Genomic DNA, 18847 nt, shown 5'->3' with positions numbered 1-18847 from the left:
ACAGAAAGAAGCCATCTTTCAACAATTCAAATCTGTTACTGAAGTCGGATCGTATTCCAACAATTCAGATCCATTACAGAAAGAAGTCAGATAATCTTCTTATAACACATATTCATTATAAAAAAGGACTCAAAACATCCGACGAGAGCAAAGCCGAATTAAAATATTCATTTTATGCTACAGGGACTCAGTATTCATAAAGCTAACTCATCAAAGTTCACGTACTACTTATTGAGACATAAAGGAGAGTTCATCTTAGTCAACGAACAACTCGGTTTGGAAAGATACTAACAATCGAATTGATAGAATGAAAGGTTGTGTTAGTTAAGTGGTTAAGCTATCAATACAATTATCTCCCACATCAGATATAAAAGGTCAAATGAAAAGTTATGTCAGTTACAGACAGTTACACATATAAAACAAAGAGATGGTTACCGATTACTTATTCCAAATCACAATTAAAAATGTAAGGGATGCGGTTGTTCCTTGCATATGAAATTAATGTCACGACTGTTGGAGTTTATCTAGCAAGCCTTAGCCACTGGAGTTTAATAAAGAGACACACTCATTGAAGTAAAAAGACTTCAATTAATGAAGAGACAGATTCTTTCTTCTCTATAAAAATATTTTACTTCTTTAATTGCAGATATGCAATCTCTGAGATCACAATAACAGTTTCATACTTTCCATTTATTTCTTTGTATTATTCTAACTTGAATATCAGAGGGGCAACTCTAAAATACGCCTTAACCCCTTTTTAACCTCTTGTTGAGTCTAATTTGCAAAGGTAACTAACTTTCTAATAGTTGATTTCTTGATGATTGACTTGTTGATAGTCAATTTCTTTAGCTGACTGACTCATCATAAAAGTCAATAGTGAATGATTTGCTAAGGATTTGATCCATCCTTCAACATAAGACGGAATCTGCCACCCTAGCGGACTCACCCTTTTTCTCTACGATGGGAGCATTCACTATAAATGAAGATGGAAAATAATGATTTTCAAGTTTAGGTGATAGTTTAAACGCTAAGACAAAGTGAGGGATGCCTTCAAATTTAAGCCTGAAAGAAATTGCTTTAATTAGCAATGTCAAGAAGTCCTCATCAAGTCTGTGAAAAGCTTAAGAGAGACTTGATGGTACTTAAAGTTTCGGTAAAACTTCATCTTCTTCATCATTATTTTCTTCACTTCCTTCCTTTATGATATTGGAGAGCTTTGCAATGTGTCGTGCGCGTGGCCACTTTGCCCTCCAAAAGCTTCCCTTTTGCCGATCTACGCGTCCTGCAATTGCCAAAAAAAGGTGCCGATCTACTTCCTGCTTTTGAATACCTAAACCGATCGATCGCCATTGTCGCTAATGGTCAAAGTTGCGAGGAAAAGGACACCCAAAGTGCCTGCTGCTGCAATTAAAGACCAGTCTAAACAGGGAAGCTCGTCTCGTCTTGTGTTTCACCGGAAAAATTGAAGTCGATGGAGTCTCCTGCTGCAGTGATCTTTGTATTGTTCTTCAGTCTGTCGTCATCCATGGCGTCTTCTTCCTACTACAGGTATGCGAATTGTGCTGCTTTCTCGTACACCTGCGGCGGCAAGAAGCTCGACGTCAGCTATCCGTTTCACGTCGATGGGCGTCCCAACTACTGCGGCTACCCGGGGTACTACCTCTGGTGCGACAAGGAGAAGTCCTTCGTCATGATCAACATCAACGGCAAGAGCTACCAGGTGGAGCGCGTTGACTATGTGAACCACCTGATCGACGTCGTCGACCGAGCTCTCTTGTCGAAGAGCTGCCCTCTGCCGACCGAGAACGCCAGCATCGCCTCGAACCTGTACGGCTGCAGCGATCGCGATCGCAACACCACGGTGTTCTCCGACTGCGATGCCGTCCCGGGGGGGTTCAAGGCGATCAATTGCTCGAGTGGTGCCGCCGCCGGACGCCGCGGGTACTACGCGCTCAGAGAGGGCGTGTCGGCGGGGATCCGGTGCAACTCGACCGTGCTGGTGCCGATGCACCAGGAGGCGGCGGACAGGCTGGCGATGGGGAACCTGAGCTTCGGGGACGCGGTGGCGGATGGGTTCTCGGTGCGTTGGACGGCGGGGAGGGGGTGGTGCAGCGATTGCATAAACTCAGGCGGCGTCTGCGGGTTCAACAGCGTCTCTCCGACCAACAACGACACCTGCTACTGCTCCTATGGACAGGGATTTCCGACGTGCTCTAAAGGTTCGATCTTCTTCAATTCACTTATTATGCTTTTCAAACTGGAACTTGTGATCTGTTCATGCGTGCGGCCATTCAAGAATCTCGATTCACAGCAATACCACAAATCATAAAGTCAACGGATAACTCATCCTCACGATCATTCTGACTTTCATATGATAGATCTCAGAAAATTCCTAATTGCTATGGTTTCGATGAACTGATTTGTATTCCTGCACTGCAGGAAGATCTGGTCACAAGAGGGTGAAGATTGTAATCGGTAAGATCTCTTCCAATGATCTGGGAACAGATCAATTTCTGCAATTCTGTGTGTTCTTAGATCTCAATGGCGAGCAGGTTCTGTGGCGGCGGCCGGCGTTTTGGTTCTAGTTTGCGCTTGTTTGCTGTGGTTGAAGCGGAGGAAGAACAGAATGCTTTCCTCAACCTCCAAATTTCTGGTTCGAAATGCCTCTTTTGAGCCGTATCTGAAGGATCCTGACCTCAACGCTGCTCGCCTACAGACCCATCTCTTCTCCTACGACGAACTGCTGCAGGCGACGAACCGATTCGATCCCTCGAATGAGCTCGGCAATGGCGGCTTCGGCACAGTCTACAAAGGTAGTGAAGTTTGAGAACGAACGATTTCGCTCGCTCGCTCAAATGGCTTGGTGTCTGCAGGGAAGCTTCGAGATGGACGCACGATCGCCGTGAAGCGGCTCTACGAGAACAACTGCCGGCGGCTGGAGCAGTTCGTGAACGAGATCGAGATCCTGTCGCGGCTCCGGCACCAGAACCTCGTCAGCCTTTACGGCTGCACGTCGCCCCGCAGCCAGGGGCTCCTGCTGGTGTACGAGTTCGTGCCGAACGGGACGGTGGCGGATCACCTTCACGGGCGGCGCGCCGGGGAAGGAGTCCTCACGTGGCCGGTGCGCCTGGGCATCGCCATCGAGACCGCGGACGCCCTCGCCTACCTCCACGCCGTCAACCCTCCGATCATCCACCGCGACGTCAAGACCTGCAACGTCCTGCTCGACGGCAGCTTCCGCGTCAAGGTTGCCGATTTCGGGCTCTCGAGGCTCTTCCCCGAGGACGCGACGCACGTCTCGACGGCTCCGCAGGGAACGCCGGGGTACTTGGACCCCGAGTACCACCGGTGCTACCAGCTCACCAGCAAGAGCGACGTCTACAGCTTCGGAGTCATGCTGGTCGAGCTCATATCGTCGAAGCCCGCCGTCGACATGGCCAGGGATCGGAGTGAGATCAACTTGTCGAGCATGGCGGTGGCCAAGATCCAGAATGGTGACCTGGAGCAGCTGGTGGACGCCGGCTTGTGGTTCCGATCCGATCAGGCGACGAGGAAGATGATCGCCATGGTGGCCGAGGTGGCGTTCAGGTGCTTGCAAGCCGATGGAAACATGAGGCCGTCCATAAAGGAGGTGCTCGACGAGCTGAGAGCCATCGAGATCGAGGGGCACAAAGTTGCCAAGAGTGGAGACGATGATGTTTCCTTGATCAAAGGAGCACCGACATCGCCGGACACCGTCATAAACAAGTGGCTCAGTGGGACTACAACATCAAACACAAACGATGGAGCACCCATGTCACTTGACACGGTCACATACAAGTGGGTCAATAGGTCTACAATATCAAATACAAATGTGCATGTCACACCGTCATCGACCGATAGATCACCAATGTCGTCTAACACGTTCACGAATAAGTGAGTCAGTAGGTCTACAATATCAAACACAAGTGAGCATCTAACTTAGTTATCGAACGATTGAGCACCAATGTCACCAGACACGGTCGTGAACAAGTGAGTTAGAGGTCTACAACATCATCGAACACCGGACACCATCATCAAACGATGGAGCACCAATGTCACCTGACACGGTCGTGAACAAGTGGGTTAGTAGGTCTATAACATCAAACACAAAGTGAGCATGAGAGTGCTCTTCTAAAGAGGATTTCTAGTCCATAGTTTAGAAAATTTTAGAAATATAAATAAATTTATATTTCAAGTGACTAGTTGGTGATGTTATTTCATATTTTGGCAATAAAGAATTCCCTCTTTATTTTGTTTCTTCACTCAAATTTCGATCGTTAATTAAAAACCATGTGCTAAATATTTGGTTAGATGTACTTGGATGATATCATCTTTGAGTTAACAAACTTAGTGTGGGCCTTCTCAAGATTCTAGCAATCTTGAAAGTTGTCATCTTAAATCTCATTCAATCTACACCTAAAAAAAGACATGATGAAGAACACGTAAAGTCTTTACGACATGTTCATACCGGTTGGTGGAAGCCACTTCGACAAGAAAAGCCATAATATATTTGTGATTCAAGGGGGTTTATATTCTTCAAGATGTAGGGCCAGGGACAAAATAGATAGATGATCCAATTGTTTTGAAAAAAGACACACAATTAGGTAGCAATAGTTGGAACTCTAATTATGGACGCAAACTGATGTGGTAAGTCTTGCAAGGCCTGACGTGGCGCAGTCGGTCAATAGAATGCCCATCCTGGCCGATTCAGGGGCCCACGGTCAAGGAAGTCTGGCCCAGTCATAGGCGGCCCCAAAGGTCAACCAAGTGGCTAACGTGGCCAACTGTGGGACCCGTGGTCTCGAGGTGGATACCCTCGGTTAGGGGAATACGAGAAGTCTGCCGAGCCATCTCCCGGGAATCACATCCCCGGACCCCGGTTCACCCGGCCAGCACCATCTACACCTCGGCCCAAATATTGACTACACTGCCGAGCCATCTCCCGGGAATCACATCCCCGGACCCCGGTTCACCCGGCCAGCACCATCTACACCTCGGCCCAAATATTGACTACACTGCCGAGCCATCTCCCGGGAATCACATCCCCGGACCCCGGTTCACCCGGCCAGCACCATCTACACCTCGGTCCAAATATTGACTACACTACCGAGCCATCTCCCGGGAATCACATCCCCGGACCCCGGTTCACCCGGCCAGCACCATCTACACCTCGGCCCAAATATTGACTACACTGCCGAGCCATCTCCCGGGAATCACATCCCCGGACCCCGGTTCACCCGGCCATTCACCCGCGATGTCTGGTTCGCCCGGGCAATGCCCCCTTCCCACACTTGGTCCTGGGTAAACTCGATTGCTGTCGGTCCCAGATGATTTCCCACTCCGATAAACAATCCTGGCTCAAGTTTAATTCGCACTACAGACAAAGAAGCGTGTAAACTGATATGCAGGGAACGAGTTACGCTCATGTCTTCGGCATCTTTCTTCCCCGTGGCAATCATCTCCCCTTTTCCGGCTAAACGACAAAAGCCAGGGGTATCGCCACGTCGGAAGACGGTTACAGGCAGCTTGCCCTTGTCCCTCAGATGCCATCCTCCTGGCACAGATGTCAGATAGTATCAGAAGTTGTCCCCCCGGATACCCTCAAAGTCTGCCGCGCTGACAGGTGGAGGGTTCTCTTCACAGGTATATAAGTCCTCTCACAGGTATGAAAGAGGGATCGCATTTTTCGCATACTCACTACTGTCTTCTTCGTTCTCACTACTTTCCACCTGAAACCTAACTTGAGCGTCGGAGTGGCCTGCCGGGACCTCCCGGCGCCAGCTAACCCGTTCGTTCTTCAGTAATTTTGCAGGTCTTCTTCCCTGTAGGGCCCTTGACGGTTGAGGTGGCATATTGTTGACCCGTGGGTTGACTGTCGTCGGTTTTTAGCCGGAACACAAACTATGAAAACGAAGCACGAGAACGATGAAAAGTGAATTGAACGGTGACCTTCGTGTAAATAGAATCTACTCTCGTTCCCCCCTCTCCTCCTCTTCATCAAAATAGATAATTTTGAATCATAAAAAGCCAACATAACTCACATGATCATGATTCAATACATGGATGGTTACTCTTACAAGAAGATTAACAAGGCCCTTTACAAGAATGACACTCATAAATCGAGAAATAATTCACAATAATTTTTGCCCTCGATGGTACAGGATAGTAGTAAGACACCCGAGATGAATATTTTAAAAATAAACTTTTGAACGCGTATAAATTGTGCTCTGAATTTACTCGTATGTGAATCAAAGAGGAAGGTTGTCTTCCTAATATATATAACAAAGCTTAGGAATCAATAGCTACATAGCTAGGATAGTCTTTAAATATAAAATTTAGAAAACTTGTTGATTAAGTTCGAATCATTAATCATGAGTAATAGTTTATTAGCTATTAGCTACCTTGCAATATCTATGGGATGGACTAATATTTTTTTATATAAAAAAAATCTACATGTATGAAATTATGGCGGCAAAGGAAGTTAGCTATAGTTTGTACTAGAAGTCTTAAGAATTTTATAACAGCCAAAAAGATACGAAAAGATTTATCCATGTGCCTTTTGTGATTCAATCGTTTGCAAGTATATGTCAATGTGAATCTACATCAAGATAAGACCTTTATAGCACCCGGGGATTGAGTCCATGAAACTGACTGAGATTTATCATCATTTTTTTATAGCACCCGGGGTTATGACGGACAAGACGCCTATGTAGTTTTCCAAGTATCTAAGAATTGAGTCTCAGCTATAGTTAATTATCGGATGAATTTCTCTCAATGGACAATTGACCTAAGAACGCTAAGTTACCGGACCATCCACTGTGAGCACTTCCCGATTTACTTGGTGGCTAATAATTTTTTTTTATGAAACTGGATCAATCATCTCAAGATTAATCAATCCAAAAGACTAAATACATTATGCGAATTAAAAAAAAAAAACCTTTACAGTCCCACAGGCGTGATACACTGATAACATATTTAGGACTTCTTAATCGCCCAATTGCAAAATCATGGTAGGAAACTATGGAATCGCGACCAAGTTAGCTATGAACTCGCGGTCGAGGTACTTGCAAAATCACAATCAGGCAGTCGACTTGACCATGCAGCCACAATTTCATAGCCAACTCTACTATTTGGCCGCAGTTTCATTATTATAAGTGTGTATAAATTATACTCTAAATTTACACTCCCGGAGTATAGTTGAGTTGGTTATTGAAGTGGGCAAAGATCGAATCTCAACAAAGCCAGAGGCAAGCTCTCCCCCGTAGTGGTCAGTTGCAGCTTCCTGATTTACCTCCTCACCGATAGTCGTAGAGGCATTATCATAAGTTAAGTGTGTATAAATTATACTCCAAATTTATATCCTTTGGGACATAATTGAATTGATTACTATGAAACAGATTTATTGAAGTGGAAAAGGTTAAATCTCAGTGAAACTCTCAATGCCCTGAAACCTGATAACCACGACTTCTAAGTCGTGTATGAATTGGAACCTTAAACAGGAAAATCTGACCCTGAGGTAAAGGGAGTTAGTTCCACGCAGCTGTGCCTATGCGTTATGATCTTCAAAAGATCAGCAAGAATCTACAGAAAAGTCATACACGACAAACGCAATCTAAGCCGCCTCCAATGTTTTCTTGCATTACACGTGTTCCCAATTCCACTACTACAACCTGTGCCCTTTTCTCGGGACGTCCCTGTCCCTGATTAACAGTTGATTCGACGCTCTGTTCATGCAAGGAATTAGCTTCGATCCTCTTATAAAACCCCCTGCGGCGACTCCGACCTCTCGGGCAGCCTTGAATCCAGTTCTTCCTCTGTTTTTTAATTCCCTTTGCAGTCGTCGATCGGCAGAAGAAGAATTGAAGTTTGATTTATGGAGGAGATCAAGGCCAGCACAAGGATTATGCTGTTCGGGATCGACGTGTCGGATAAGGAGAGCTGCGCCGTGGAGGGCTCCGGCGAGGAGACGCCGGCGGAGAGCAGTGGTAGCCCTACGTCTGCGGCGGCCGACGGCGGGAGCAGGAGGTACGAGTGCCAGTACTGCTTCCGCGAGTTCGCCAACTCGCAGGCGCTCGGCGGCCACCAGAACGCGCACAAGAAGGAGCGCCAGCGGCTGAGGCGCGCGCAGCTCCGGGAGGCGGCGGAGGCCGGGAGCTTCTACAGCCATCCTGGAGTCGCAGGGCACCGCCGGCCCGTCGCCGCGGCTTTCGCGCCGCACCTCCTGGCGCCGTCTCCGCCGGCCGGCGGCTGGGTCTACGCGAGGGCCTCGCCGGCGGTCCGCCTGCCGCAGTACTTTTCGCCCGCAGAGTACGCGTGCGTCGGAGAAGGCGGCGGTGGCGGTGGCGGAGGCGCAAGGTTCTATGGAGGAGGAAGAACGGTCGGCAGCTCCGCCGCCACCTTCGCTGCAGCGTCGCCGGAGCAAGATGCGGCGGCGGAGGAAGCCTACGGGTTGAACCTACGCCTGAGCCTGGCCCCAACGGGTTCGTGATCCTTCAATTGTGACCGTCCGATCGTTTAGTGGAGCTTCTCGGCTCGCGAAGGATTTAAATATGGTGAATTTGATTGCAATCTCAATTATATTTATTTACTACTTCTCTAAAAAAAAATTTCAAATATATTTTGCTCCATTCCAAACTTTATCATTAGCGATCGATTTTAAATTCGTAAAAATATATTCAACATTATCAAATTTGATATTGTTCATAAATACTTTCGTAGTTTCAAGAGAGGAAGAGGATCTCGATTGTCATAGACTATGGTCATGCCTTGTCTAGACGATGCTCATGCCGACACTTATCGCTCATCAACCCATGGCCCTATGTTGTTTGCCTAGTTTGTAGTCCTTGATCCTTTTCTTGTGTCACCTTGACCCACATTGCCACCTACCACCTCCTAACCTCATCTTACTAGCAATCGACCCTTGTCAATTTTCGCGTAATCAACAATGGTCAATTGATACACTACTCGTACCCACGCCCTCTCGAGCCTCTATCAAACTCACAAAGACCAAAGACAAATACGGTATTCATCACTAATTCGACGAAGCGAGTACACGAATAGAAGTGTGAACATCGAAAATAATACTCCTCTCCGCGAAAGTACACAACCTAAAAGGGGAAGGGAGGTCAAATAATGCACATGCTTCCAAAAGAAAAGCACCTGCATTGCATCATGTTTGAGATGCGTATCTCTTAGTTTATTATGCTTTAAGAGCTCTTTCTTAATTTTTGGTGGAGTTAGGTTTATGGAGCTTAATTACTTTGGTTAATAATTAATTATCTATCTCTCTGCACTTGCATCACGCAAGGAATATACTTGTTGGATTTGCACTCTAAACACAGCCATAATTCTAACTTAAAACAGTATAATGATGTATATATATATATATATATATAGTCGTGGCAAGGGCCATTCTCTTGTCGTGCAAGTGACTTGCAACAAGGTTCAACTTCAACATCGCTTTCCATAAGATGCCCACCAAGGAGACATATCTCTAAAGTCGAGATACGCAAGGAGGATGCTATATATGACTTTAGCTATGCGTCTATGATTGTCTCTAAGATCTCTATTGGGTGGTGGGGCATGGCGGCCCCGAAGAGATAGATCCTAGGATCAACTTCCCCTATTAATGACGTCGAAGTCTTTCGACTTGGGAAGAAGAAAACAAAGCAATGGAGTAGAGGGTCAACATAGAGTTTGAATCAAGATGTGGAAAAGTTGGTTGAGTGATCAAGGGACAAATTAAATAAATATCAAAAGTGTGCTAAATTTTTCTTTATTAGATCACTATAGCGAATGTGGGGGAGCCTTAATTAATTGTACATAGACTTTGCTAATTTGATGGAAAGTTTCACCTAATTGTACACATAAAAAAGTGTTTGTGTTTGTCTTTGTCTGCCAAAAACAAAGACAACAACAACAAAAAGAAGCAATTTGATTGAAAAGGAGTATGAAAGTATCAACTATCTTGATTGATTGATGACAACTTTGATTATGCTATAAAAAGAGAGTATACTTTTTGAATGTTGTTCGTCATTTTCCTAGGCATGATTCTATTGTTGTTTCCCTTCCCTCCTAAGAAACAAGGGCCTAAAAACTAGTGTTTGGACAACATTCCTAAACTTTCTCATAGGCCAAAATAGTGAACTAACCAGCAGTATTGTGATGATCTAAAGCATAGGACCATGTAAAGCTTCTTAGTGAGAGCATCTGATTATGAAAACTTGACTAACTTCTCTTATGGGAATAGGATCTCAATTCTCAGAATGAATTGACAGACAATTTCCAACATGAAAATATTTCACAGATCAGAAAAGCATGTGGTCCAGTCTGAGATCAAGGGATAGAATACCTCAGCAAAGTAACCACGATCGAGTAATTTCGACCGGTTGGATACAAGTCAAATCGGCTTCAATCAGGTCAGACTTCGTCAGGATGACTTCTCAAAAGGTCGGCTTTCAACTGCCGAGCATGGAAAGAATCTTCGGATAAAGGTATGGAAAGACTCAAAGAAGATCTTGACAAGGTCTCTCCGACGTTCAAGTCAGATCTCGAATAAAAGATAGAAACAATGAAAGACGAAAAGTAAGAAAACTAGAGAGTATTAGAATTGATTACCTTGATGCTACAATCGATTACCTTTAAATACTCTGATTCCCGAAAGGTGCATCTTTTACTTTCTTTATCGAGAGACACCTCTTTTGGTAATCGATGGTTTAACCACTGCATCTCTTGGTGATCAACACTTTAACAATTATTGAATTGAATCAGAGTTCCCATCTGGACGGACCATTTTCAAATGCGACTCAAATGAGATTGTCTTGAGGTTTTCAAATTGATTGCCTTGATGCTACAATCGATTATCTTTAAATACTCTGATTCCCGAAGGGTGCATCTTTTACTTTCCTTATCGAGAGACATCTCTTTTGGTAATCGATGCTTTAACTACTGCATCTCTTGGTGATCGACACTTTAACAATTATTGAGTTGAATCAGAGTTCCCATCTGGATGGACCACTTTCAAATGCAACTCGGATGGGATTGTCTTGAGGTTTTCAAATTGATTGCTTTGATGCTACAATCGATTACCTTTAAATACTCTGATTCTTGAAGGGTGCATCTTTTACTTTCTTTATTGAGAGACACCTCTTTTGGTAATCGGTGCTTTAACCACTGCATCTCTTGGTGATCGACACTTTAACAATTGTTGAGTTGAATCAGAGTTCCCATCTAGACGGACCACTTTCAAATGCGACTCAGATGGGATTGTCTTGAGGTTTTCGAATTGATTGCTTTGATGCTACAATTGATTACTTTTAAATACTTTGATTCCCGAAGGGCGCATCTTTTACTTTCTTTATCGAGAGACAGCTCTTTTGGTAATCAGTGCTTTAACCACTGCATCTCTTAGTGATTGACACTTTAACAATTGTTGAGTCGAATCAGAGTTTCCATCTGAGTGAACCACTTTCGAATGCGACTCATATGTGATTGACTTAAGGTCTTCTATTTGAGTTGATTTGGTTGGAGCTTGATCTAACCTGACCTGACTCAAGCTCGGTTTGGCCTGAACCAAACTAAGTTTGACTTAATCCGAATTTTATTTTGACTTATTGTATAGCCCTACTTGACTATTGACTTGACCACGCCACATATGATGACTCTACTATAAAATAAGGGGTGTCCTTTTGATTTTTGCTCCTTTTTATTTATATGTATATTTTTGTCATTATGATCTAATGTAACTAATATTGGGCAATAATGTGTTAGAAAACTAGCAAGAGAGTGCATTTTGTTAGGAGTTTGATTAGAGAAGTGGCTGGTTTTGCTCCCGAATTTTGTACGATACCGTATACCATACCGAGGATCACTGAGTTACTAAAGGTTGGAAAGGATAAACGTGCAAAATGTTGCTATACCGAAATGAAGGTTGCAAAGAGAAAGCTGGGTACACACAAAAGAGCCAAGGTTGCAAGAAGAGAGAGGAGATGGCTAATGTTCTCCGGAAAATGAGGTGAATAGTTTATTATGTTTTTCATGATTCCAATTTTTTGTTGTAGGAGTAATTTTATTTTTCATTTTTGGTTAAGTCTAATATCACAGTTATATAATTTAATTTTATTCACTGGAGGTTTTATTTGATAGATGCATAACCTTAATAAAGAGGAGTAAAGATCTCATTGAGTAAATAATTTTTAGTTTTGTGAAAGTGTTAGACAATGCTTTCAAAGTTAATTATATGCCTGTTCCATGATATTGATTACTATTATTGGAGCTGTTAAATAATCGAACTAAACAAACTTGTTATCTAATTTCTTTTATATATTGATGATTGATTTTGTTTGTTTATACTTTTGACATGATCTATTAATTAAGCTGTACATATTCAATTCATTCAATATGGAACATTACTGTTTGTATGACAGAATTTCTATAGTCCTCCAAATTGAAACTTTACCAGCATATTACACTTCAACATTCAATCATTTTCATGTCGTATTTCTTTCTCGCTTCAAATGGTAGAAAGAAAAAAGGGGCAATTGGACTCCTCCATAATGTACCATTTTCAAAATGATTCTTTAGGGTGATTTTTAAGGCTTATGGGTAGTTAGAAATGAGAGCATGCACTATATATGTTTTTCTTTGTCATATTCGCCTTACCTTATTCTTCCAATTCATATCACCTGTTTGGCTCATTGGATCTATTTAACTAATTGACCTCTTCTAACTTGGGTGTCCCTTACCCAATCAACCCACAGGACCAGTTTCGCCCAATTGGATCATCTTCCCTAGCTACCTAGCTTGGCTTTGAGTGTTTTAATAAATTAGTGTGGTCGGCAGCAGCAGAATTTCCTTTTCAAACTTTGAAATGATGAATATGATTGCCACTCTAGTTTCCTCTAGGGAAATGATGTTGGATTGAATTTAAACTCTAGTTTTGCTTTCTACAGTCATTAGATTTCGGATCAAGAATAGAATCACTTGAACTTGCCCTTTGTATTAGCTTTTCTGACTGATTACTTGCCTAATTTAAGTTTTTCCCCGGACCGATGCCAGATTTTCGTTTCGTTACGTTTTTATCTGAAAAGTAAGCATCCTCTCTGTTTCTCAGGTCTGCTGGAGTGAGCGATCGATAAGAAGAAATAATATGATTGTTTGCGATGGTGAGATTTGCTATATCTCGGTAGGCAACCTCAGGTAATCGAATTGAAATTCGATGTTTGGTTTAATTTTTCAAGAACTGTTCTCAGACACATCCTTTATGTTTGCTGAAAAACAATTTCTTTTGAAAAGTTTTCTTGAAAGAAAGAAAAAATAGATTTTTTTTCTTGTTTTTTGATGCAATTGTTAAAATTTAATTTGCTATATTCTAACTTGGTGCATTGATGAGAAAAACTCTAGAGGTAGGCTAGACGCTATGAAGGATCAGCTCAAACCAATTGATCTGTTCACCTGGTCCGACTGGCTTGCCTGGTTTAATCATCGACCTTCTTAAATAGATCGACTGATCTGCTAAGCCTGATTGCATTGATTGTCTCATTGGATCAGCCAGAAGGACTAGCCCATTTGAACTGATCAGCATGTACTGACCCAACCCAATTAACCCGATTGACCACATTTGACTTGGCTCGGTTGTCCTTGTCAGCTCATCTAATTTGATTGGTATGTTCAGTTTCGGTATATCAATTGGCTTGCTCATGGTTGGTGAAAGTTGTAGGAGCATTCTTTATTTTATTATCATGGGTTTAAGAAGATATTAAAATAATATTTTATTATATTTTTTATCTTAAATATATATTTATTTTAGTGCAGGAGTAATTTTGTTCAAAACTATTAAATATAGAATAATATAACTAAAATGTTTGTAGTTGCTAAAGTCGATTGATTAAGTTTAAATTAATTTGGATAAGTTAGAGAAAGATATTTTAATATAATAATATTTTTTATATGGTCATTTTCATTAAGTATGAGAACTTAGTTACGAGTAAAGGTGCTACAACGTAACTTTATTAAAATAAAGGTATTTTTAGATGAAAAATGAATAGAATGTCAATTCAGTGTTTAGTCTATTTGGTACTTGATATTTTGTATTGAAGTGAAAGATTTTAAACTGTTTTTAATTATGAAAAATTAACCGATTATTAAATGAAATCTGTCACTTCAATAAAAGATAGAATCTGTGTTCACACGATCGTCTTACAATCATTTATGAGAAAATAAATTGAGAAATTATAATTAACCACTACGGTAAAGGGCAGTATTTTGGTAAACGATGAAAAATTTTCATATGATTGAATCGATCATTTTTTTAAGATTAATTGAATATATGATAAATAATATTTTAAGGTACTTTTCAATTATTATAAAATGACAAGACAATGATAAGGATGCTCAAACAAAATGGATGATGTGGTGAACAGATGGTTAAATTTTTATATATTTTTGTAAGAACAAAGCCAAGAAAATTTCTTCATTTTTTGACTTGGCTTATTAAGATTCATAAAACTCTAAACTTCCCAATTGTTTTTTTTTAAAGAAATTAAAACTTTGCTTTTGTATATTTACAATCCAGAAAATATCCTGTTATTGTATTAGTTGTGACGTAACTGTTGTAATATATTAATATTTTTTAATTTAATTTAGTTAAAAATATGTGTGAAGCATTTTCATATTAAAATAAATAATTTTATTAACTTTTTAAAAATTATTTAAATTTAATTTAAAATATTTTAATTTTATAAAAATCATTTTAAAAATATTATAGATAATAACAACTATAATAGTTTTGTAGTATAATGACAAATTAAAATATTAAAGAAATAGATCATGAGTCGAATTTTTAATGATCGACTTCTGCATAAATTATATTTCGGATTTATTTGATATATATTAAAAAATTATGACATAATTATTATATTAAAGTAAAGATATTTTGAAATACTCGCAAGTTTGCACCTGTAAATATCAGAATTCTTCATTCCTCCTTCACGCCACTGACTAAACCCTAACAAAACCAATTAAGTACCCAAGTGGCTCACAAGAACTAGTGCTGCAATATTACTTGGGTCCATCTTCTTGTTGATTGATTGTTAATGAAAAATTAAACAAAATAATTAATATATATCAAGTTTTTTATTCTTGATCTTTGCTAGCCCTTAGCTTCTTGTGCCAATTTAACGAAATAAGCGTTGGGAGATATTCACGAGAGATAATGAAAATGGTAGAATTTAAAAGTGTTAAATATAAAAGACTTAGTCTTACGTGATTTATTTGAGATGACCTTTCCCGATTTATTTATTCACTGATAGTCATGAAATCAACCGTATAAGATTCTTGGATGACGAAATTCTATTTTTTACTACAATATAAATATACATCAATATACAGTCATTCAATACTCAGGAAAATAACAAGAGAACAAGGTTTAAATCCCTATTGTAATTGTAAACGTACGTCAGCTTTCCGGCCGGCGAACCTAGCTAGAAAAGGATCTGCATGCAAGAGGATCATGAATAATTGTTGTTGTAGCCTGGGAATGGGATGGATGACGTGTTGGATATATTTTATATGGACTAGCATAATTAACATATTGTTGTTGGGCTTAGCTATAATGGATAGGCTTGACCCATTAAATCATAGCAGAGGCCCCTTCTCCTAACTTTAAAATGTGGTTATCGCCCCATTGAGACATATACGAACATTATGGAATTGGGCGATAGGAGAAGTTTCTCTGTGTTTTTCTCTATTGCTGTTTTGAGTTTTTCTTACAGGAAAACAAGATTAACTCCTCGTCATCTTCCGCTCCAGGTATTTTAACATCTAATTCTTTTATAGTGTTGTTGATGATTCATCGTATCTTGAATTAGATGTATAGTTTTTCTTTCATGACGAGTCGAAAACATAGAGATCGGCCGTCGTCGCCCAACCACCACCTTTGATGCCGTTGCTGCTCCCGCCGCCGCCATCTTTGATGCCGTTGCTGCTGCTCCAGTAGTGCTGGTGATAGTTTCCGGGAGGAGCTGAATACTGTCTCGGCATGCAAGATGAACCCTAAATGAGATGCGCGTGATCCTCCATTTTCACCGGCGGGACTTGGAAACGAGGCAACGTCAACTTGGGCGGTCGTTGCGCCGCCGGCTCCAAGAAAGGGAGGTGCTGCATCTGTGGCAGGTTCCACTTCTCTATCTGACGCCCTGCGGTGGCGGCGGCAGCGGCGGCCGCGTTTATCGTCGGAATTACTCCGGAACTCAGAGCAAGATAATTGCTTGGCTTGGCCGAGCTGGTGGAGGAGGACTTGGCGCTGCTGTTGCGGCGGCGGCGGCAGGCCCCGCCGACGGGGACGCTGCGGAGGGAGCCGCCGCGGGTCCAGTAGCGGCGGCAGGCCTTGCAGAAGTGGCGCGGCTGCGAGAAGGAGTAGTTGTTGAAGTAGCAGAACTTGGTGTTGGTGGAGTCGCACCGCGGGCACCGGAGCGCCTGCTCCGGCGGCGGGGCCTTCCTCAGCTTGGCGCGTTCCGCCGTCGAGATAGTAGGCTGACCGGCGGCAACTCCTGGTGCCTGTGCAGAAGCAAGGCCAGCCTCACCGCCGCCGGCTCCGGCTCCGATAGCATCTGGCAGCTGAGGCAACATTGAATATTATGATCTCGCTTTAAGTTTGAGGAATTGAAATAAAGAAGAAAAAAGATGATCACCTGGTTCCAGTTGGGAGGATCAATAGGTACTGGGAAAGAGGAAAAACTCATTTTCACTTCTTCTTCTTCTTCTTCTTCAAATGAAGAGGAGGAAGAGGAGCATTATTTAAAAAGAAAGAAAAAAAGTTAAAAATTAAAAAAGATCCTTTTATTTTGGTTATAGCAAAAGGAGCCTTATATTTATCATATATAGTGTAGAGGACACTCAGGTTAATTTGTTAGAGAGTCCTTATAAAGGTTTGTTAGAGAGTCCTTACAATTAAAAAAATATTTTATCCCTTATTTCTTGCTAGCTAATTATTTAGAAACACCACATATACATATTAGAATACAAAGCATACACAAGGAAAGATACAATATTTTACTTGATTTATAACCTCTTAAGATTTGCTATTCCAAGATCTATGCACAACATCATCCACTAACTTTTTTTTTTAATAAAATATTGAAGGTACAGAAACCTCCTATACAAATGATGATTGATACTACAAGTAGAGTAGCTTTTGCAATAAGAACAATAATGTTAAGAGAGTATTTCGAGTGTGATTGTCTATTTTTAAACTTTATGACTCTTTATATAGTTTTCACTTCGATCTGGCCATTGTATTATTGTGGTACTGTTCTGGTTGACTGAAAACTTTTTCAGTCGCCTAAACCTTACTAAATTAGCCGTCAAGCTTATTCATGAACAAGTCTCCTTTCATTCAATTGGGCTAACGTGATACCCTTCCAATCGCCTGAACACACGGTCAATCTGAATCTCTGACCGACTGACTCGATCATGCACTCCACATGTTCTTCTAGTTGTCCGGAGGTCCATCCAATTGGAAACCACCTGAATTGCTCAGATCTCAGACCTATTCAAAATATAAGTATATAGGGTATAGGGTTGCATAGATCCTTTCCGATCACTCGAAGTTCAATTACTCAGAATCCTATTTCGATTGCCTGACTATGACTTAGTTCACTTGGCTCTACCCAAGTCTTGAGAATAGTTCGCTCAACTCAACTCACTAGCTTATCTTGTGCAGACTTCGTCCCATCTTCTCGTCTCTCATATACAACGAGCTCTTCTGACTCACTCCTCGTGCATCCTTCTACTCCACTGGAATTCTGTTTTATTAGATTCTTCATACCTCAAATGCATCGAGCCCGTGAGCTCCCTTCTCGATCATCTTTCTCGCTCGCTTGGATTTTCTACCCCAAGGCTCATTGTTTCTGATACTCTTTTTTTTTCCGATCTCTTAGGTGTTTCATATCACCCTTCATCATACTCCATCGAATTTTGAGCCAGACACCTATATATTTTTCTAAGTCTCTACGTACTTAAATACATGTATCAGAAACACAAGAAAATCTAATTTAAATTTACTTATCAAACATTAAAATTAAACTATGATACATACACTTGAGATTCCAAAAATCTCCCCCTCAACTATTTAGATTACTAACAATATAAATCAACAATGAATTAATTTTGATAATACAAAGTAATTTTGACCCAAATTGAAGCATTTTGATCAACATTAAAATAATTTTTAGTTTTTCTTTTTGATAATCTAGATGTCTTCGTCCGACTAATTTTAAAAATAGACGATTTTATAATTCATCTATCAGTAAATCTAAAATATAGTTTATGCATATTAAGAGATTGACATTCAAAATATTTATTTTATTAAGATTTTAATTTTGATCTTCTTATTTATGATTTAAATTTTAATCTTTTTATTTATTCTTTTAATTACTTCACCATTGCATCATACCTACCGGGGCAACTAAAAATTAAGTTAGTACACGTGTAACACACAAGAAGAAGATAACAAAAATCTGTCCTTAATTCTACTAATTTTACTTGATTATTAAATGGGATAGTTTGTGAATGTTACACATGTCAAATAAAAAAAAAAGATATTTTTAGAATAAAAAATTAGAATGAAATGTCCTTTTAATATATTTATAAAATGGAATATATACTTCAATCCGAATCTTTTGACATGAAATAAATAAAAAATTATAAATGTTAAATATAAAAATCCGAGGTATTGATTCATGATTTTGACATAATTAGTTATATGACATAATTAACTTCAATCCTAATCTTTTGACATGTAAAAAATCCTTTAAATTTAACTCACTAT

General features: G+C 40.8%; 2 protein-coding genes and 2 pseudogenes across 2 annotated transcripts in view; 2 read left to right on the top strand and 2 right to left on the bottom strand.

The window, feature by feature from the left end:
• The first annotated feature begins 1231 nt into the window (after positions 1 to 1231).
• Positions 1232 to 4170, top strand: LOC141846206 (LEAF RUST 10 DISEASE-RESISTANCE LOCUS RECEPTOR-LIKE PROTEIN KINASE-like 1.2; annotated as a pseudogene).
• Positions 4171 to 7775: 3605 nt separating this feature from the next.
• LOC141845751 (zinc finger protein 6-like) lies at positions 7776 to 8648 on the top strand. The gene has a single exon (XM_074733753.1). The coding sequence runs from the start codon at positions 7895 to 7897 to the stop codon at positions 8507 to 8509; it is 615 nt and encodes a 204-aa protein (XP_074589854.1). The 5' UTR covers positions 7776 to 7894; the 3' UTR covers positions 8510 to 8648.
• Positions 8649 to 15527: 6879 nt separating this feature from the next.
• On the bottom strand, positions 15528 to 16760 carry LOC141845877 (uncharacterized; annotated as a pseudogene).
• A 1555-nt stretch (positions 16761 to 18315) lies between these two features.
• The window catches only part of LOC141846508 (uncharacterized), a 1447-nt gene continuing 915 nt past the window's right edge, over positions 18316 to 18847 (bottom strand). Inside the window, exon 3 of the mRNA XM_074734552.1 lies at positions 18316 to 18331. Within this exon, the coding sequence (XP_074590653.1) occupies positions 18316 to 18331 (16 nt within the window). The remainder of the gene's footprint in view (positions 18332 to 18847) is intronic.

The sequence above is a fragment of the Curcuma longa genome, chromosome 15 (genome assembly GCF_044706935.1).
Source record: "Curcuma longa cultivar G26 ecotype Majalengka, Jawa Barat chromosome 15, ITB_CL_G26_1.1, whole genome shotgun sequence".
In the NCBI taxonomy this organism is placed as follows: domain Eukaryota; kingdom Viridiplantae; phylum Streptophyta; class Magnoliopsida; order Zingiberales; family Zingiberaceae; genus Curcuma; species Curcuma longa.
The sequence above is the reverse complement of the archived record's forward strand: the minus strand, read 5'-3'. Positions and strand labels throughout refer to the sequence as shown.

Coding starts and splice junctions, on each gene's coding strand:
- LOC141845751 (XM_074733753.1), top strand. CDS start 7,895: ATGGAGGAGATCAAGGCCAGCACAAGGATTATGCTGTTCGGGATCGAC.